The sequence below is a fragment of the Scyliorhinus canicula genome, chromosome 18 (assembly GCF_902713615.1).
Source record: "Scyliorhinus canicula chromosome 18, sScyCan1.1, whole genome shotgun sequence".
Classification (NCBI taxonomy): Eukaryota; Metazoa; Chordata; class Chondrichthyes; order Carcharhiniformes; family Scyliorhinidae; genus Scyliorhinus; species Scyliorhinus canicula.
This window is the reverse complement of record NC_052163.1, coordinates 114,046,582-114,068,597: the sequence shown is the minus strand read 5'-3', so window position 1 is coordinate 114,068,597 and position 22,016 is coordinate 114,046,582. Positions and strand designations below refer to the sequence as shown.

The 22,016-nt window shown below is 51.6% G+C and overlaps 1 protein-coding gene across 1 annotated transcript in view; it reads right to left on the bottom strand.

Moving 5' to 3' along the window:
* LOC119953229 (arrestin domain-containing protein 2-like) overlaps positions 1 to 21,638 on the bottom strand; it is a 40,184-nt gene extending 18,546 nt beyond the window's left edge. The window contains exon 1 of the mRNA XM_038777260.1: positions 21,096 to 21,638. Coding sequence (XP_038633188.1) covers positions 21,096 to 21,354 — 259 coding nt within the window. The 5' untranslated portion in view covers positions 21,355 to 21,638. The remainder of the gene's footprint in view (positions 1 to 21,095) is intronic.
* Positions 21,639 to 22,016: the final 378 nt, after the last annotated feature.

Here is a 22,016-nt window from a genome sequence, read left to right as displayed (position 1 = left end):
TATGAAGAGCTTTGGCTCTTTTTCGGGATACAAGTTGAATTTGGGAAAAAGTGAGTATTTTCCAGTGGACTCAAGGGAGGGGAGACAACCCGAGGGTGATTCCCTTTCGCCTTGCTGGAGCAAGCTTCAGGTATCTAGGTGTCTGAGTGGCCCAGGACTGGGCCAAGCTCCATAAATTGGACAAGGTCAGCCTGGTGAGTACGGTCAAGTCTGATCTGCAACGGTTGGATAACGTGGGAAAAGTGCTGATTTGGTTTAGTGACCCAGGGGCAAGCCGCCGGAGCACAGGCTGAGGCAAGGCCAGGTAAGGGGTCTGGGTTGGGCCCACTGGCAACAGCTTTGCTCCTGTTTCCGCCGACAAAATATTCTACAAGACCAGTGGTCGTATCCATCTTGTTGAGGCACCATTTTAAACACAGGCCTCTGTTGAAGTTGGCCCCTATTTGGACCAACCACCTGTTCGAGCTGGCGAAGCCAGATGTCTTGTTTGGGGAATGAGGAAGGACAAGGCTGGAGAGACTAGGGGACTTGTTTCCCCCAAGGCGCCACCATCGTCTCTTGCAGAAAGGATCCTTTTGCTGGCGGGGTTGGAGGAGGGCAGCACATCTGGCAACTATGGGCAGATCCTGTCAAGAGGAAGTGGGCTCAGTGGATGGGATGAAAGCCAGGTGGGAGGGGGAGCTGGGGGTCTGTAGTAGGTGACGAGGTGCGGAGTGAGGCCTTTCGCCGGGTGAACGCCATGTCCTTGTGTGCGAGGCTAGGCTTGATCCAGCTAAAGGTAGTGTTTAGGACGCATCCGACTAAGGCGAAGATGAGCGATTTTTCACCTGGAGGTGGACAATGGGTGTGAGCGGTGTCCTGGGGACGCGGCCAATCACACGCACACACCTGTCTAAAACTTCACAGTTTTTGGGTGTCCTTCTTTAGCACCATGTCGCCGATTCTGAATGTCGAATTGAAGCCCTGTCCTCTAGTTGCGATACTTGGAGCGTCGGATTCTCCAGGGGCTTCCTCTGCCAGGTTTGGGGGGGGGGGGTTCTCGCTTTTGCCTCGCTGATTGCCCAGAGGTGGGTTCTGCTGGTCTCCAACCCCACCCACCACAGCTCGGTTAGAGGACCTAATGGAGTTTCTGTACCTGGAGAAGGTTAAATACCCAGTGCAGGGGTCGGTCAGGGGATTCTAGCGGAGGTGGCAGCTTTTCATTGCCTCTTGTAAAGAACTAATCACCGTCAGTTACTGGGGGGAGGGAAGGTCGGGAAGGGGGAGCAGGGTATATATAGAGTTAATAGAGAAATACAGCACAGAACAGGCCCTTCGGCCCACGATGTTGTGCCGAACTTTTGTCCTAGGTTAATCAGGTATGGGTTATGTGGGATTGTAGTCTTTTTAGTATTTTTTGTCCTGAAACGTTTGTATTTGTGGATTTGTAATAATTAAATTTTTCAGTATTATTTGGTAAAATTGAAAAGAATTAATCATTTAAAAAAATAGAACTATCAGGAAAGATTGAACAGGCTGATGGCATGTTCTTGAGAAAAGACGGTGGCCTAATCGAGGTCTTTAAAATCACGAAAAGAGTGTGAAAGGTAAAGACGACCAAACTAGAGGTCATAAACAATTTTTTTAAAATCAGGAATTCAGGGGGAACTACTTGACGTGAAAATGTGGGACTTGCTCCCACAGGGAGTGGTTGAGGTGAATAGTATAAATACATTTAAGGGGAAGATAGATAAACAGACAAGGGAGAAAGAATTTGAAGATATGGTGATGGGGTCAGGTGAAGTAGGGTGGGACAAGGCACACAAGGAGCTTAAACAACAACATTGACCAAATGGGCTGAGTGACATGATTCTCCGCTGCCCATTCAACGAAGACTCGAATTGTGAGTCATGCTCGAGAAGATAATTAGTGCTGTGTGGCTCCGTACACAGTGGGCCTGTGCTGCTTGCAAAACATTCTGGGGATAGTCTGGGTGCTGACTTCCTGCACACGATGATGGTCAGTCACAGCTAGGCTCCATGGGGAATGTTAACAATCTGGGGACACCATTAGATTTCAAATCAAAAGAACCAGATGAGTGCTTATAAGATCATGTGCCATTAAGTTCGGATATTGAGAGCCCAGAGGGAGGGAATAAGAATACTAAATTAAAGCTCGCCTGTTTAGCAATGAAATCAGGAAACAATCTCCCCCCCCCCCCCCCCCCCCCAAAACACACACACACAATTGACCATGGGAATCTGGAACTCTTTCGATGAGCACATTCATGAGTACACCATCAAGGCCAGTGAGGTGCAGATCAGTCAAGATCTATGCATGGTGGAACACATGCGAGGGGTTGAATGGCCTCCTCCTGTTCCTACCTTCCTGAGGAAAGGGCAACTGAGGAAGGGGAGAAGTCACACATTTTGGAACTCCTCCACAGGTGTAGGCTAGAGCGCAATGCGCCTCAATGTCCGTGGCAGACATCCGGGGCAAATGCACCCACTTTGATCCAGGAATATAAACCTCATTGCTCAGGAAGGTGTTCATCTTTTAATCGGAGATGCGGGATCCAGGATATCCTTACATGAAGAGCCCCTCAATTAATGCCAGGTATAAAGGACAGACTTACATTTATATAGCAGCTTTCACAGTCTCAGATTGCCTCAATGCACTTTACAGTCAATGAAGGACTTTTGAAGTGCAGTCACTGTCGGAAACACAATTGCAAATTTGCGTGCCGAAAGATCCCGGAAAGAGCCCATGACCAGATAATTGTGCTTTTCTAATGTTATTTGAGGGGTGAAAATAACTCCTCTGTTCTCCAAATAGTTGTCATGGGATCTTTCCATCCGTCTGAAAGGGCAAACGTCTGTAAATATCGTGAGCAGAACTGTCTAAGTGTGGTCTAACCGAGGTTCAGTACAAGTATGGGCATCGCTGGCTGGGCAGGCATTTATTGCCCATCCCTAACTGCCCTTGAACTGAGTGGTTTGCCAGACCATTTAAGGCTCAACCACATTGCTGTGGGTCTGGAGTCACATGTAGGCCAGACCGGGTAAGGACGGCAGATTCCCTTCCCTAAAGGATGTTCCTGAACCAGAAGGGTTATAACAAACGTTGACAATGGTTTCAGGGTCAGCTTTAGACTTTTAATTCCAGATTTTATTGAATTTAAATCTCACCATCTGCCACAGTGGGATTCTAACCCGAGTCCCTTGTCCCTGATCATTACCTTGTGTCTCCGGATTACTAGTCCAGTGGTAACGACACTATGACATTGCATCCAGAACTTCTTGCGGAATATACCTTCTGTGCTTTGCAACTCAATTCCTCTCGCATTCAGCTACATTTCAGCAACTATTCCTTCCTACAATGCCAGGAGAAGATGATCGCCCCACTACTGCTTACCGACAATCGACCTGTGGGAAGGAGTTAGGAAGGTGTCATGGGAGCAGCACGGTGGCGTAGTGGTTAGCACTGCAGCCTCACGGCGCCGAGGTCCCAGGTTCGATCCCGGCTCTGGGTCACTGTCCGTGTGGAGTTTGCACATTCTCCCCTGTGTTTACGTGGGTTTCACCCCCACAACCCAAAAATGTGCAGAGTAGGTGGATTGGTCACGCTAAATTGCCCTTTAATTGGAAAAAATGAATTGGGTAATCTAAATTTATTTTAAAAAAGGAAGGTGTCACGGGCATCACCTTCCCATCCCCCCCCCCTTCCCCTCCTGAAGATGCCAGCTCTGACTGGGGGGCATGCTGTCCAATTGACTACTGTTCCTGGGTGAATTCAGGCAAGCTCTTTGGCGACTGGAGCATCACAGCTTCATTTTTATCCTCCCCATTGTGTGCTCTTGCGGACATGTACATTTCCCAGTTTGAGTCACGCAACTGCAATCAGGACCCAGGTTGGGTTTTACTCACTCCAGTCAAATAAATGCTGAGAAAATTTTAATATTCCTGTGAACTGCCTGGTTTCTGATTGATGAGCTCAGCACAGAGCAGGAGTCAAAACTTGTGACCTTCTCCACTCTCTGTGACAATGAACTATTTTTGAGATAACAGATCTTCCATTCTTTTTTAAAATGTAAACTTCCCAATTCTTTTTTCCCCAAATTAAGGGGCAATGTAGCGTGGCCAATCCACCTACCCTGCACATCTTTGGGTTGTGGCCCCGGGGAGAATGTACAAACTCCACACGGGCAGTGACCCGGGGTCGGGATCGAACCTGGGACCTCGGCGCCGTGAGGCAGCAGCACTAACCGCTACACCGCGTGCCATCCTCAGATCTTCTATTCATAAGAGTAGAATCTTCCAGCACAGGAGGAGGGCGGCACGGTGGCACAGTGGGTAGCACGGCTGCCTCACAGCACCAGGGTGCCGGGTTCGATTCTGACCTCGGGTGACTGTGTGGAGTTTACACGTTCTCCCCGTGTCTGCGTGGGTTTCCTCCGGGTGTTCTGGTTTCCTTCCACAGTTTAAAGATGTGCAGCTTAGGTGAATTGACCGTGCTAAAATTGCCCAAAGGTTAGGTGGGATTACGGGGGTAGGGGCAGGGAATTGAGCCTCGGCAGGGTGCTCAATCGGTGCAAGGGCTGGGGCAGACTTTATGGGCCGAATGGCCTCCTTCAGTACTGTAGGGATTCCATTTATTAAAAAATAAATTTGGAGTACCCAATTCATTTTTCCAATTAAGCGGCAATTTAGCGTGGTCAATCCAACTAACCTGCACATCTTTGGGTTGTGGGGGTGAAACCCACGCAGACACGAGGAGAATGTGCAAACTCCACACGGACAGTGACCCAGAGCCGGGATCGAATCTGGGACCTCGGCACCATGAGGCAGCAGTGCTAACCATTGTGCCATTCTGTTGCACAGTACTGTGAGGATTCCATAGTACACTCTGCCTTTTATGTCTGTGCTGCCTCTTTGAAGGAACCATCCAATTAATCCCACTCCCCCTGCTCTTACCCATGTAACCTCGCCAATTTCTCCTTTCTCAAACAATTATCCTATTCTCTTTGGAAGGTTCCGATCGGAACTTTCACTGCCCTTTCAGGGAGCGCTTATCCGAACACAGCAACTCACTGTGCAAACAAAATTCTCCTCATTTGCTCTCTGCTTCTCTTTTATCAATTACCTTTAGTCTGCTGGTCATCTGGTTACTGATTATCCCACCAGTGTAAATATTTTCTCGTTATTTACGCGGTCAAATCCCTCACAATTATGAACACCTCCATTAAATCTCACCCCAAACTAGCACGCCACCCACCAGTGAGTTAGAGTCAGGGGCAGAGGAGTCTTCAACACAAGGGTTGCTGTAATGGGATTAAAGGGCTGCTGTTGATGCGCAGGTCAACAAAACATGTCTCAGAGTTGCTGTATCGCCAACCAGCCGGTCCATGACCCTGCAATCAAACCAGGCTCCAGTCCTTGTTTTCCGAAATCGTCGCAGATAATGTTCTCTGTCTGATTCTCACAACCCCTCAGGCCAGACCCCATTCCCATCCCCCCCCCGCCCCCGCAAGTCAACACCTGATTCAGTGATAAGGAAGGAGAGGACTCAGGAGAGAGAGAGAGATGCAGAGTACGAAAGAGAGACAGTGGGCACAATTCTCCCAATGGGAGACTAAGTGCCGACGCCGGAGTGAAAACCGGAGTGTTTCACTCCGGCGTCGGAGGCCGCTCCTCGCCCCCTATTCTCCCACCCCCAAGTGCCGGCGGCGCTTAATGACGTCACCCGCGCATGCGCGGTTGCCGTCCTCCCCGTGGGTGCCCTGGCCAGGTGTGGTTGGCGCCGGCGTGAACCGGTTGGATTGGGCAGGCCGCTCGGCCCATCCGGGCCGGAGAACCGGCGCTCGACCGTTAGAAACGGCGAGCGGCGATTCTCCGAGCGGCCTGACGTAAAACACGGCACGCCGTTGGGGGGGGGGGGGGGGGGGGGGGGGGGGGGGGGGGAAGAGTGGGAGAATCGTGCGGGTGCCAGGGCGGCGTGGTGGGAATTGCCCGGCACTCCCGCGATTCTCCCACCCGGCGTGGGGGTCGGAGAATCGCGCCCAGAGAAAGAGAGAGAGCAAGATAGAGAAAGGGAGTGAGACTGGGAGAGAGACTGTCAGAGAGTATGATGGGGTTTCTACTGTTGAGAGAGAGAGAGAGAGAGAGAGAGAGGGAGACAGTGCCCTGGCCGTCCATGACAGTTATCTACCAGTGATTATGTTTGCCACTCTGGGCTGTAGAACATGTCTATGAACAGTTCTGTCACAGATTCCTGCTTTAACACCTGTACATTTTGCGCACAGCTCAACCACACCTCAGAATCTGGTAAACAAGATTGTGTGCAAGACCTGACAGGCAATAGCAATACAGTTAGTGATAACTCCATGCAAATGAAAGGAGGTTAGACTATGACAAGATATTATAGTATCGACTTCAAGCCTGCTTCACAAATTTTCCTGTGTCCTCTCTTTCAGACAATGTTTTATTACTGCAACTGAGTGCCAGACACATTGTGGTGCACCCTGGTACCTCAACCCAGTGGCCTTTGGTGACAGTGTCAGGCACAACTGTCAGGCAGCAATTCACCAGAAAGGGCATTGCATAAGAGTCTGGTTACATAGTTACATAGAGTTTACAGAGCAGGAGGCCATTCAGCCCATCAAGTCTGCACCAGCCCTTGAAAAGAGCACCTACCTAAGCCCATACCTTCGCCCTATCCCCGTAACCCCACCTAACCTTTTTTTTTGGAACACTAAGGGCTATTTATCATGGCCAATCCACCTTACCTGCACATCTTTGGACTGAGGGGAAAAAAACAGAGCACCCAGAGGAAACCCACGCAGACAGGGGGAGAAAGTGCAGACTCCGCACAGATAGTGACCCAAGCAGGGATCAAACCCTGAACCTTGGAGCTGTGAAGCAACTGTGCTACCGCCCCTGATGTTTACTCACCATGAACAACCAGCTTTAATGGGCAGTCTTTTGCCTCCGAGTCAGATGGCCATGGATCCAATCCCACACTTCAATGACATTCTTGTGCAGTTACCGCTGCAATGAAACTGTCTTTTGGATGAGATTATCCTTGCCCACAATCGGTGACAATGCCTTTGACTGTCCAGGCTCTCAAATTTCCTCCCTAAATCTCTCCACAACCCTCTCCGCCTTGCAACTATGTGTTATGGGCCAGGGTTTAGGGAACCCCAAAGTGTATCATGGAGTTCACCTGACCCACAACTTTTAATAGATTGTGGTATGGGGAACACACGGACCACTCTGCAGGTGTGGTAGAGCAGAAATGGAAAAGTATTTAAAAAAACAAAACAATGTTTATTCTATGAACTCAAGTTAACCTTTTTAAAACATACAGTGAATATCTTAGCAACCAGTAAATCAAACACATCCCCCAAAGAATACAACACTTTTTTAAAATAAATTTAGATTACCCAATTATTTTTTCCAATTAAGGGGCTTTTTAGCATGGCCAATCCACCTACTCTGCACATTTTTTTGGGTTGTGGGGGCGAAACCCACGCAGACATGGGGAGAATGTGCAAACTCCACACGGACAGTGACCCAGAGCCGGGATCGAACCTGGGACCTCAGCGCCGTGAGGCGGTTGTGCTAACCACTAGGCCACCGTGCTGCCCTCAAAGAATACAACACTAAGTAATCCTTAATAACTTCTCAAACAACATCCAGAAGACAAAAGAAACATCTTTTAACAGAAGCACAATAGGTTTACATTCACTACTGAAAACATTTATAATTCTGAATTCACCAAATGATCAAGAGATAGTCTTTTCATGGCAGAGAGATCAACAGTACATCTGCTCTGTCTGGCTTCAGCTCCAACACCGAAAACGAAACTAAAATACACCCTGCAGCAAACAGGCTAAAACGAAAGTAAAAAGCGGACAGACAGCCCAGCTCCACCCACACTCTGACATCACTAATAAACACCCATTTCTTAAAGTTACATTTCTTAAACACCCATTTCTTGAAGGTACTCTCACATGACATACATGACGCAACTTATTTTCTTCACCCTCCCAAGATCTCCTAATTTGGCTTAATGTTTAGTGTTTATGTTAATTACACAACTGAAGCTCACTGGGATCTTTGAATGTCAAATATTGGTGTAATGGTAATACAAGTTTTACTTGAAACCTGGGAGTTTTTGATGGGGACAGTGTAGAGGGAGCTTTACTGTTTATCTAACCCCATGCTGTACCTGTCCTGGGAGTGTTTGATGGGGACAGTGTAGAGGGAGCTTTACTCTCTGCCCAACCCTTGCTGCACCTGCCCAGGGAGTGATTTTATTTTTAAATTTAGAGTTCCCAATTATTTTTCCAATGAAGGGGCAATTTAGCGTGGCCAATCCACCAACCCTGCACATCTTTGGGTTGTGGGGGCGAAACCCACGCAGACACGGGGAGAATGTTTATCCCGGAAGCAACATGACTAAAAACAGGCCACCAGGTGGTTGTTGCATTTCAGTTTGTGGGATCTTGCTGTGCATTAATTGCACAGTACAAAAAATAAAGCGTTTGATTGGCTGCAGAGAACTTTGGGACGTCTACCCCCTCTCCATGAAAAACATTCTAAACGACTGGGTAAAAGTTTGGTCGATGGTTTCATGGGGGAACAAAAAACTTGCTTATTTCTCTGTCTCATTCTGGGTTGGGCAGGAGACCTGAAAGATAAAACTCCTCCTTAAACTGGGTGGGGCAGGATGGACTCAACAGGCTTCACAAACCTGTCAATCATTGACCGTCACCGCGGCAACCACAGGTTGCCATCATTTCAAAGGAGTCCTCTTCCTGAACAAAAGCCTCTGAGAGATGAGCACATCTGAATGTTTAATAATGGCAATTTATAACACAGCAAATGGGCAAACTGAAATGACACCCACCTTTCCAAATATTTACCCCCCCCCCCCCCCGCCACTTCAAAGATGTGATTCTACCAACTCCCCCCCACACCCCCCAGGGATTATTTTGGTCTATTGGTGACTGGGTTCGAAGACAAGTCAGAAAGGGCTGGCCCTAACTCTTCTCAAAATTGCTCTGATATCGCCCCGTCAGAAAAGTCTCTTTCCGCAAAGCTTGTGCAAGCTCATGGGCTGAAAGGAAACTGAAACCCGAAAACGATGAAAGACCTTTAAAGGCAACGTTTTAACTTGTTCCAGTTGCTTGCGGGTGGCTTCCTGTCTCATTGCTAATCAGTGCTTCCTTCCCCCAATCCCCAACTCTACCCCTCACTTTCCAGATTGACATACTGGGAAGGGGTACTTTCCCCAGCCGCCCCTCCGCCACCCCCCTCTGTTCCCAGCACCCCCCCCCCCCCTTCCCCATGCTGTTCTCAGCCCTCCCCCATGCTGATCTCAGCCCTCCCCCAACTCTCCCTGGGATACTGTTCCCAGGGGTCTGGACTCTCCCCGGGATATTGTTCCCAGGGGTCTGGACTCTCTCTGGGATATTGTTCCCAGGGGCCGGACTCTCTCTGGGATATTGTTCCCAGGGACCCCTGACTCTCCCCGGGGAATTGTTCCCAGCGGTCCGGACTCTCCCCGGGGATATTGTTCCCAGGGGTCCGGACTCTCTCTGGGATATTGTTCCCAGCGGTCCGGACTCTCCCCGGGGATATTGTTCCCAGGGGCCCGGACTCTCCCCGGGGTATTGTTCCAGGGGGCCGGACTCTCCCCGGGGTATTGTTCCCAGCGGTCCGGACTCTCCCCGGGGATATTGTTCCCAGGGGTCCGGACTCTCTCTGGGATATTGTTCCCAGGGGCCCGGACTCTCCCCGGGGTATTGTTCCCAGGGGTCCGGACTCTCCCCGGGGTATTGTTCCAGGGTCCCGGACTCTCCCCGGGGTATTGTTCCAGGGTCCCGGACTCTCCCCGGGGTATTGTTCCCAGGGTCCCGGACTCTCCCCGGGGATATTGTTCCCAGGGGTCCGGACTCTCTCTGGGATATTGTTCCCAGCGGTCCGGACTCTCCCCGGGGATATTGTTCCCAGGGGTCCGGACTCTCCCCGGGGTATTGTTCCAGGGTCCCGGACTCTCCCCGGGGTATTGTTCCAGGGTCCCGGACTCTCCCCGGGGTATTGTTCCCAGGGGCCCGGACTCTCCCCGGGGTATTGTTCCAGGGTCCCGGACTCTCCCTGGGGTATTGTTCCCAGGGTCCGGACACTCCCCGGGGTATTGTTCCCAGGGGCCCGGACTCTCCCCGGGGTATTGTTCCCAGGGTCCCGGACTCTCCCCGGGGGTATTGTTCCCAGGGTCCCGGACTCTTCCCGGGGTATTGTTCCAGGGTCCCGGACTCTCTCTGGGATATTGTTCCCAGGGTCCCGGACTCTCCCCGGGGGTATTGTTCCCAGGGTCCCGGACTCTCCCCGGGGGTATTGTTCCCAGGGTCCCGGACTCTCCCCGGGGGTATTGTTCCCAGCGGTCCGGACTCTCCCCGGGGAATTGTTCCCAGGGTCCCGGACTCTCCCCGGGGGTATTGTTCCCAGGGTCCCGGACTCTCCCCGGGATATTGTTCCCAGGGACCCCTGACTCTCCCCGGGGAATTGTTCCCAGCGGTCCGGACTCTCCCCGGGGATATTGTTCCCAGGGGTCCGGACTCTCCCCGGGGGTATTGTTCCCAGCGGTCCAGACTCTCCCCTGGGATATTGTTCCCAGGGGCCCGGACTCTCCCCGGGGTATTGTTCCAGGGTCCCGGATTCTCCCCGGGGGTATTGTTCCCAGGGTCCCGGACTCTCCCCGGGGTATTGTTCCCAGGGTCCCGGACTCTCCCCGGGGTATTGCTCCCAGGGTCCCGGACACTCTCTGGGATATTGTTCCCAGGGGCCCGGACTCTCCCCGGGGTATTGTTCCAGGGGCCCGGACTCTCCCCGGGGGTATTGTTCCCAGGGTCCCGGACTCTCCCCGGGGTATTGTTCCCAGGGTCCCGGACTCTCCCCGGGGTATTGTTCCCAGGGTCCCGGACTCTCCCCGGGGGTATTGTTCCCAGGGGCCCGGACTCTCCCCGGGGTATTGTTCCCAGGTTCCCGGACTCTCCCCGGGGTATTGTTCCAGGGGCCCGGACTCTCCCCGGGGTATTGTTCCCAGCGGTCCGGACTCTCCCCCGGGATATTGTTCCCAGGGGTCCGGACTCTCTCTGGGATATTGTTCCCAGGGGCCCGGACTCTCCCCGGGGTATTGTTCCAGGGTCCCGGACTCTCCCCGGGGTATTGTTCCAGGGTCCCGGACTCTCCCCGGGGTATTGTTCCCAGGGTCCCGGACTCTCCCCGGGGTATTGTTCCCTGGGTCCCGGACTCTCCCCGGGGATATTGTTCCCAGGGGTCCGGACTCTCTCTGGGATATTGTTCCCAGCGGTCCGGACTCTCCCCGGGGTATTGTTCCCAGGGGCCCGGACTCTCCCCGGGGTATTGTTCCCAGGGTCCCGGACTCTCCCCGGGGGTATTGTTCCCAGGGTCCCGGACTCTCCCCGGGGTATTGTTCCCAGGGTCCCGGACTCTCCCCGGGGGTATTGTTCCCAGGGTCCCGGACTCTCCCCGGGGTATTGTTCCAGGGTCCCAGACTCTCTCTGGGATATTGTTCCCAGTGTCCCGGACTCTCCCCGGGGGTATTGTTCCCAGGGTCCCGGACTCTCCCCGGGGGTATTGTTCCCAGGGTCCCGGACTCTCCCCGGGGGTATTGTTCCCAGGGTCCCGGACTCTCCCCGGGGTATTGTTCCCAGGGTCCCGGACTCTCCCCGGGGGTATTGTTCCCAGGGTCCCGGACTCTCCCCGGGGTATTGTTCCCAGGGTCCCGGACTCTCCCCGGGGGTATTGTCCCAGGGTCCCGGACTCTCTCTGGGATATTGTTCCCAGGGTCCGGACTCTCCCCGGGGGTATTGTTCCCAGGGTCCCGGACTCTCCCCGGGGTATTGTTCCCAGGGTCCCGGACTCTCCCCGGGGGTATTGTTCCCAGGGGTCCGGACTCTCTCTGGGATATTGTTCCCAGCGGCCCGGACTCTCCCCGGGGGTATTGTTCCCAGGGTCCCGGAATCTCCCCGGGGTATTGTTCCCAGGGTCCCGGACTCTCCCCGGGGTATTGTTCCCAGGGTCCCGGACTCGCTCTGGGATATTGTTCCCAGGGTCCCGGACTCTCCCCGGGGTATTGTTCCCAGGGTCCCGGACTCTCCCCGGGGTATTGTTCCCTGGGTCCCGGACTCTCCCCGGGGTATTGTTCCCTGGGTCCCGGACTCTCTCCGGGATATTGTTCCCAGGGTCCCGGACTCTCCCCGGGGTATTGTTCCCAGCGGTCCGGACTCTCTCTGGGATATTGTTCCCAGGGGTCCGGACTCTCTCTGGGATATTGTTCCCAGGGGCCCGGACTCTCTCCCTGAGCAACGGTTTCCATTGGCTGATTGTCCCAGGGTACAGTTTCCATTGGCCGACCTGCACCCACTGATATCTCACCCAAGTGTCCAAAAGTTAAGAAGAAGTCTAGACAGTGATTACTATCAGGTTAATGTCTGGGCTGAGGCCACTCCTTCTACCCAGGCTTTCATCGAGAGGTGTGGAGGGTGGAGGTAGGGGTGTCACTGCAAAGTGATCGGAAGCAGTAACCTGGCTAATTTCAAAAGCAACAGCCTGCATTTAAATTGCATCTCTAATATCTCAAAACACCCAGAAGAATGTCAGGAACAAAAAACTTTGAGGTGATGTTCAAACGCTCGGTTAAATAGGAAGGTACGGAGTGCCCTGAAGGAGGAGAGGCAGAGAGGTTTAGGGAATAAATTCCAGAGCTCGGGGCCCAGATAGTTGATGGCACGGCAGCCAGTGATGGAGAGATTGAAATCGGGATGAACAAGAGGCCAGAATTGGAGAAGCAACAAGATTGGAAATCAGAGTGTTGGGGGGCTGGAGGAGTTTACAGGGATAGGGAGGGGTGAGGTTATGAAGTGGCATGAACAGGTGGGTAGTGGGATACCACGGCGACACAGTGGTACCACTGCAGCCTCACAGCGCCGAGGTCCAAGATTCGATCCCGGCTCCGGGTCGCTGTCCGTGTGGAGTTTGCACATTCTCCCCGTGTTTGTGTGGGTTTCAAAGAACAATACAGCACAGGAACAGGCCCTTCGGCCCTCCAGGCCTATACCGGTCATGATACGAAACTTTGCCAAATCCCTCAACACTTCCTTGTGCCGTATCCCTCTATACCTATCCTATCCATGTGTTTATCAAGATGCCTATTGAATGCCATTACTGTATTATGCTTCCACAACCTCCCATGGCAACGCGTTCCAGGCAGTCACTACCCTCTGCGTAAAAAAACCTGCCTCGCACATCTCCTCTAAACTTTGCCCCACGGACCTTAAACCTATGCCCCCTGGTGCTGACCCCTCCACCCTGGGAAAGAGTGCCTGCCCATCCACTCTATCCATGCCCCCCATAATCTTGTAGACCTCTATCAGGTCACCCCTCAACCTCCGTCTTTCTAATGAAAACAGTCTGAGTCTATTCAGCCTCTTCACATAGCTAACACCCTCCAGACCAGGCAACATCCTGGGAAACCTCCTCTGCACCCTCTCCAAAGATTCCACATCCTTCTGGTAATGTGGCGACCAGAATTTTGCGCAATATTCCAAATGTGGCGTTACCAAGGTTCTATACAACTGTAGCATGACTTGCCAGTTTATATACTCGATGCCCCGTCCAATGAAGGCAACCATTCCGTCTGCTTTCTTGACTACCTTGTCCACTTGCGTTGCCACCTTCAAATATGTGTAGACCTGCACGCCCAGATCTCTCTGACTTTCTGTATTCCTAAGAGTTTTACCATTTACGGTATATTTCCCCTCTCTGTTAGACCTACCAAAATACATTACCTCACATTTATCCAGATTAAACTCCATTTGCCATTTCTCTGCCCAAGTCTCCAACCAATCTATGTCCTGTTGTATCTTGCCCCCACAACCCAAAGATGTTCAGGGTAGGTGGATTGGCCACTCTAAATTGCCCCTTAATTGGAAAAAATGAATTGGGTGCTCTAAATTTATTTTAAAAAAAGAACAGGTGGGTAGCCATTTTAAATTTGAACTGTTGTTGGACCCAAAGCCAAAATTGAAACAGATTAACAGCAGTGTGTCACTGCTGGTTCTGGGGACTTGCATGACGACAGTAACTATACTTCAAAAAGGCACTCCAGAAATGCAGGTTCTGTCTTTCAGTGCCTGAGGGTGGCTCTGTGGTGAGGTTGGTGAAGACATTCTGCTGCTGCTGTTGTTGTGGGAAAGTGAGTCAGCATCTCAAGAGATTGGTCTGTGCTAAAGATAGATTATCAGCAGCTTTTAAACCTAAAGAAACCTCAAACTGCTTTGCAGCCAATGAAGTAATTTTGGCGTCTAATGGGGCAGCCAAATTTGGACACAGTAAGATCCCACAAGCAGCAATGTAATAATAACCGGATAATCCATTTCAGTGATGTTGGGCGAGGGATAAATATTGGCCAGGCCACCGGGGGGGGGAGCTCCTCCTGCTCTTCATTAAAACAGTGGTCATGGGTTCTTTTTCATCCAGCGGAGGAAGTGGACCTGACCCCAGTGTTTAAACGCCTCATCCAAAAGACAGCCCACCTCTGACAGTGCAGCACTCCCTCAACACTGCACTCGGGACTACCAGCTCATATCTCTGAAGTGGGATTTGAACCCACAACCGGTTGCCTCAGGCAAGGGGCTCTATTACAAGCTGCTAGGACAGGGACATACAACAAGTTCCCGCAAATGGACGCTGTGCAGCCAAATGCAGACTGAGTTTCTCTACCCACCTACATGTGGGGGCATTAGGGACCCCACAGTAGGAGCAAGCAAGGTGGCAGCAGGAAAATGGAAGACACACATTCTGTCTGCCCCACTGCCCTCGTGTATGTACCCAAGGGGCTTTGCCCTCGCAAAGTTACAGGCTCGGCTCCCCTGCCTTGCCACATTCTAGCTGAGGCCATTGCAACTTTCTAAAGAGGAAGGGTGAGTGAGTGATCTACATGCTAGCAACAGGTTCCATGCTCCTGCAATTGATCTCTGGACCCTGTTTTTTTGGGGGAGGGAGGTGGTGCACCTAGTTTTTTTTTAATGAAAAAGACTTGCATTCAAAGTTTTTTTTTAAATCCTTCATCGAGTTACATCAACACGTTGGTTAAGACACTGTGACCGTGCCCAATTGAACATTCGTTTTTGCCCAACTCTCTTTGCATAAAGATCCTGCCCCATTTAGGTTTCATTGCCCTTTGCCCACCACAATCACATCCCCTGTTAACATGCTACAATGCAGGCGGCACGGTAGCACAGTGGTTAGCACTGTTGCTTCACAGCGGCAGGGTCCCAGCTTCATTCCCAGCTTGGGTCACTGTGCGGGGTCCGCACGTTCTCCCCGTGCTTACATGGGTTTCCTCTGGGTGCTCCCGTCACCTCCCACAATTTCCGAAAGTCGTGCTTGACATTCTGAATTCCCCCTCAGTGTACCCGAATAGGCGACTAGGGGATTTTCACAGTAACCTCATTGCAGTGAATTGTGATAATAATAAAAGATTATGACCGAGGGAGCGCTGAACTGTCGGAAGGGCTGTATTGTGCATGAGACATTAAATCGAGCCCCCCCCCCCCCCCCCCCCCCCCCCCGCCCCCGTATACACCCTTCCGGGGATGTAAAATATTGCATGGCCACTATTCCAAAGAAAAACAGCAGGAGTTCGCTCTCCCCAGTGTCTTGTCCAACGTTTTCCTCTCAATCAACAGCATTTTTTTTAAAAAAGCTCACGATTTGGTCTTTTTTAAAATAAATTTAGATTACCCAATTATTTTTTCCAATTAAGGGGCAATTTAGCGTGGTCAATCCACCTACTCTGCACATTTTTGGATTGTGGGGGCGAAACCCACGCAGACACGGGGAGAACGTGCAAACTCCACTCGGACAGTGACCCAGAACCGGGATCGAACCTGGGACCTCAGCGACGATTTGGTCTTTTAACCCATTGTTACTTCTGGGATCTTACTGTGCACCATTTGTCCATTATACATCAAATTCAGTCATTGGCTGTAAAACGCTTTGGGGTGGCCTGTGGTCATGATAGGTGCGATATAAATAAAATATCTTTATTTAGCCTAACTCCAAAAGGTAAACACCTTGACGCTGGGGGTGAGATTGGCTGAACTGGGGCGAAATTCACCGAAGTCCATCGTGACGCCCTTGACCGGCGGGCAAAAACGGCGCTGGTGACTCCGGCGTCGGGGGCCGCTTATCAGCCCGAAATCTCCCGTCCCGAAAGGGCCAGCAGCGGAGTGACGCTGTACGCGTCAGTTTCACCCGCTGCGGAAGTGGCGCGTCAGTTGACGTCGGGCAACATCATCAATGCCGCCCGGCGTTGGGGGGTAGGGGTGGTAGGGGAGGTAGGGGTGGTGGGGGGGTAGGGGGGGTAGGGGTGGTGGGGGGGTAGGGGTGATGGGGGGGTAGGGGTGGTAGGGGGGGTAGGGGTGGTGGGGGGGTAGGGGTAGGGGTGGGGGGGTAGGGGTGGTTGGGGGGTAGGGGTGGTTGGGGGGGTAGGGGTGGTGGGGGGGTAGGGGTGGTGGGGGGGTAGGGGTAGGGGTGGTAGTGGGGGGTAGGGGTGGTTGGGGGGTAGGGGTGGTTGGGGGGTAGGGGGGTGTGTGGGGGTTAGGGGGTAGGGGTGGCAGAGTCCGCAACCAACACGGCTGGAATAGATGTGAATGCCTTGTTTTTTTTTTAAATGGCGAGTATATTGTGCTGCGTGCCTATCTGAGAGAGAGAGAAAAAAATGTGCTGCACTCTTGGTGATCCTCATTATTTATTACTCCAAATGTTTGAACTTAATTATGCCATCTTGCAGAACCTTGAGTTCCCTACCCCCACCCCTACCCCCACCCCCCCCTACCCCTACCCCCTACCCCTACCCCCCCCCCCCCCCCCCCCCCACCCCTACCCCCGGTACACGATGTAAGTGATTTCACTCTCTCTTCACAACCCCACCCCCCCTCCCCGGCACTCGATGTAGGTAACTGAACGGCATCAACCATCATCAATGATTGACGCCGTTAAAAACCAACTTTGATTTTCGCCGACGTGACCCGTGGCCACATCGGCGGGACTTCGGCCCATCTGGGCCGGAGAATAATTAAGCCCAAAAAAACAATGGCATCCAGCCGGCGCCAGCCGTTCTCCGAGGCGGGCGGCGGGATTTGAAGAACGCCGTTTTATGGCGGGTGGGAGAATTTTGAACATGGCGGGAGCGGGAATATCGGCGCCCCCGGGCGATTCTCCGACCCTGCGTGGGGTTGGAGAATTTTGCCCCAGTAGTGAGATTCACTTGGTCTCTCCCAGAAATGTCACCATTGCTGATGCCAATTTCACCCCCACCCCCCACACACAAAGAAAAATCACAGCACAAGGCGATACTGATGTGTTCCCACGAGCTGGCCTTATGATCCATCGGCTGCAGTCAATGGGGCTCTTTTCTGTGCTCGAATTTCTATCAAGCTTGCAAGCGTTATCCAGCAGAGGGAACACGAGAGCACCCGGCCGGCTCCCTCCCTCGCCCCAGGCAGCCAGGGACCGATAAACACACATAGGCACAGAATGCAGCCACTCCAATTCAGGAACAGCAGCTAATGTATCATTTCTGCATTCCAGCCGGCCCACTCCTGAAATAGCCTGGTACGGGGGGGGTGACAGGGCCAGTGGGTGAGCCTAGGGGTTGACAACCCTCTCGGACTGAATGGTCATCTCCCAGATTGAAAGGTTAATCTCCGGATGTGGCTGTGGGTGGCTCCGAGGGACATGAACATTTTCCACGTATTGGTTACTGTAAAATCTCGGAGAGATGGGGACAAAATGCTGTCTCACTGCCTTTCACAAAAAGCATTCAGCTGGAGTTTGGCCTCCCAATTGGCTGTGGATAAGACCGTGCGCAATTTTGCATTTGCTTTTTTAAAAATAAAAAGCGCCCCCAACAGCAGCCTGCAGAGCATCTTGAAGCCAAAGTAGCTTCACAGAGGCACACGGGATATGCCTGGGCACCAAAGGCCAGGAGGGGGAGGGGTGATCAAAAAACCTGGGTAGATGTGATGGTGTTTAGTGACAAGGAGCAGCATGGTAGCACAGCGAGTAGCACTGTTGCTTCACAGCTCTAGGGTCCCAGGTTCGATTCCCAGCTTGGGTCGCTGTCTGTCTGGAGTGTGCAAGTTCTCCCTGTGTTTGCATGGGTTTCCTCCGGGTGCTCCGGTTTCCTCCCACAAGTCCCGAAAGACATGCTGTTAGGTGAATTGGATATTCTGAGTTCTCCCTCTGTGTACCCGATCAGGCGCCGGAATGTAGCGACTAGGCAATTTTTCACAGTAACTTCATTGTACTGTAAGCATACTTGTGACAATAAAGATTATTATTAGCCTGAACACAATGGGGTAGGAGTGAAGAATTTTTGGGAGGGAGTTTAATTTCAAATGGATTTTTGATGCGTTGACGTTTATTGCCATTCTCTCATTGCCTTGAGAAGGTTGTAGAATTGTTGGCCAGTCGGTTTGATAGCGTTGGGTGGGACTAGAGTCACACACAAGCCCTGACTGGGGAAGGAAGCAGGTTTCCCCTCCCCAAAGGACAATAACCAGTTGGATTTTTGATGACAATCGTTCGCCAAAGAAAGTAAATACTAATTTCATATTGTGCCCGACAACCTCGGGGCATTGGAAGTGCTTTTCAGCCAATGAAGTGCTTTTTGAAGTGTGCTCCGTGTTCTAATGTAGGAAACACAGCAGCCAATTTGCGCACAGCAAGATCCCACAGAAAGCAATGTGATAAAATGACCAGATGGCAATTGCCAGTGATATTGTTTGGGGAAAGATATTGCCATGGGGACATTCTGTCCACCTCCTAAACAGCGGCATTGGATTTGTTTTCTTAAACATCACCTCGTCCCAAAAAGAAGGTGTTTCTAATTGGACAGCACTCCCCCGCAGGAGTGCGGTAGGAGTGTCAGGTTTGGTTTTGTGCTCAAGTCGCTGGAGTGGGGGGTTGATCCCACAACCTTCAGATTCAGGTGACGAAACCCACCAAAAACACGCGAGGTTGCACATCCTCCCTTTTTCAACAACGAGAGCACCACCCAGAATGAGCCAGTGCCTCTACGAAAGGGGCAGAGTTATGCTGCAAGCGTAGCTGATCACAGGATATTTAGAGATCAGGAATCCCACTCCTGACATCAAAGCTAAATCATCTTGGTGCAAAAAACTTTAACATTATTACACTCTCTGTAATGACCATTTTGAAATATCAGTCATGTTGCTTTTAGTGGGGCAGCACGGTGGCCTAGTGGTTAGCATAACCGCCTCACGGCGCTGAGGTCCCAGGTTCGATCCCGGCTCTGGGTCACTGTCCGTGTGGAGTTTGCACATTCTCCCCGTGTCTGCGTGGGTTTCGCCCCCACAACCCAAAAATGTGCAGAGTAGGTGGATTGGCCACGCTAAATTGCCCCTTAATAGAAAAAATAATTGGGTAATCTAAATTTTAAAAAAAAGAAAAAAAAAAAATGTTGCTTTTAGTGCCTTGAGCATCTCAGAGCGCAACATGATCCATGTAGAAAACTTGAATATTATTGCACTTTGCGTGACGGCCATCTACAAATGTTTTGTAATCTTCTTCCAGATAATTTAAGAATAAAATATATTTTTGCAACAAAAAAAAACAATTTTCATGTGTGAGGGTGAAATGGCATTGCCCCCTGATCAGGAATCCAGTCCTGGTCCAGAAGTTCTGGGGTGACGGTATATCCCCAGGCAGTGAGGATGTTTAATTTTTAAAGGAGGTGCCTGAACATGTTGCAACATGAAGGAGTAGATGAAAAAGAAGAGGACAGTCATAATCTTGATGTTTTTCTCCGCCATGGGCTGTGTCAGGTAACCCTGTGCCAAGAGGGAAAATGTTCTGAGTGTGGGAGTGCATGGGGCTGGTTTGGTACAGGGCTAAATCGCTGGCTTTTAAAGCAGACCATGGCAGGCCAGCAGCGCAGGTTCAATTCCCGTACCAGCCTTCCCGAACAGGCGCTGGAATGTGGCAACTAGGGGCTTTTCACAGTAACTTCATTTGAAGCCTACTTGTGACAATAAGCGATTTTCATTTCATTTCATGTATATATAATGGAGTATTCATACACACCGAAGTGTGTGTGTGCGAAAGACAGGTGTGAGAGTGTGGGTTAATATGAGTAGGTGGGTGAGCATTGGATTGTCCACGTGTGCGTGTGCGAGCACCAGTTAATGAGTATGTGTGTGTGTGCGTGTCTGTATCCGTGTGTCTGTGAATGTGTGTCTGTATAATCATAGAATCATTGAATTTACAGTGCAGAAGGAGGCCATTTGGCCCATCGAGTCTGCACCAGCCCCTGAAAAGAGCACCCCGCCCAAGCCCACACCTACAGCCTATCCCCGTAATCCCACCTAACATTTTTTGGACACTAAGGGCAATTTATCATGGCCAATCCACCTAACCTGCACATCTTTGGACTGTGGGAGGAACCCGGAGCACCGGGAGGAAACCCACGCAGACACGGGGAGAACGTGCAGACTCCGCAGAGGCAGTGACCCAAGCCGGGAATCCAACCTGGGGACCTGGAGCTGCGAAGCAACAGTGCTAACCACTGTGCTACCGTGCTGTCCTGTGTGTTTGTGAGTGTGTGTCTGTATCTGTGTGCCTATCTGTATGTGAGAGAAAGAGTGTGTAAATTGGTGAGTTCCAGTTGAACTGGTTATTGAGTTAGAGCTGGTGTGTGGGCGTGTTTCGGTTGCCTGGACAAGAAGTGCCAAGGACAAGGTTTACCTTTAAAATTAGGGAGACAAATTACTGGCCCTTTAACCCAGCCAGCGATTGCGACATATCAAAACACTCGATCATTTTAGAGTAAATGTTGGGTGTGAATTTCCTGATCTCTGGGGTTTATTTACTAAACAGTAGAGGTGATAAGAAAGGGGATTTGCAATTGTCGTTCTGCTGTGTGTGTTTGTGCATTGCAGCTAAATTCGATACATTGCCCAGCAGGATCGCAGGGATATTTAACGCCTCTCACACACTGACCTCGGATTACGTGCTGCCGCTTCTTGAAGTAGGTCTCGTACGAGCTGTAATCGGAGTAGACGGTGTTCATCCCGATGCTCCTGCTCTCCAGCCAGTGAACCGCTGCCATTCCCTTGGCCGTGATGTGCAGCGAGCGAACGCGGACGGCCGCCCGGAGATCGAGCAGCACCCGGCCGGCCACCACCTGACCCCGGGTGTAAACCGAGCCCTCCACCCGGTCGAGCAGCAGGAGGAAGCCTCGGATCTTCCCCACCTTCATCTCTTGGGCGTTTTGATTTTTCTTGCAGAGGGAGACCCCCTCCTCCTCCTCTGGCAGCTCAGGGGGTGCGGATCTGCTTCAGGTCTTCTCATCCACCACCCCCAGACGACTCATTTGTCTCAGTTGCTGTCTGTGGGATCTTGCTGTGCGCGGAATGGCCTCCTGTGTGTTGCCCCCCGAGCTGATCAGTGGGTGTTTTGGGAACCGGGTAACGATACAAAGTTTGTTCTGAATGTATATCTTTCTCTTTCTTGTAACTTTTCCACATTCAGTTTCACAAATGAAATCTGACAAGGCAAGATGCTGGTGACATCGACACATCTAACCAATGGCACAGGGGGCAGGAGGAGCCTCTGCCTCCGCCAATTGGGGAGCGACTTGGTCAAAATTAAAAACAAACTCGCTCTCTCTTAAAGCTACAGTCCCCTACCGCGGGCTCTGGGAGTTGCCAACCCCTCCCCTTGGCTGCCCCTGAGTCTCCAAGGACTTTAAAGATTCCTCCTCGGGCTCAGAACCCTGCCGCCAGGGAATAACAAAAATTAAATTAAACAGGGGAAGCATGAAAATGGGGCTTGTGCACAATTAAGCCTGGCACAGGACAGGTTCCGGCTCACCTTGTGATGCCCCTGATAGTCGAATATCTGCTGCCTGACACTCACTGC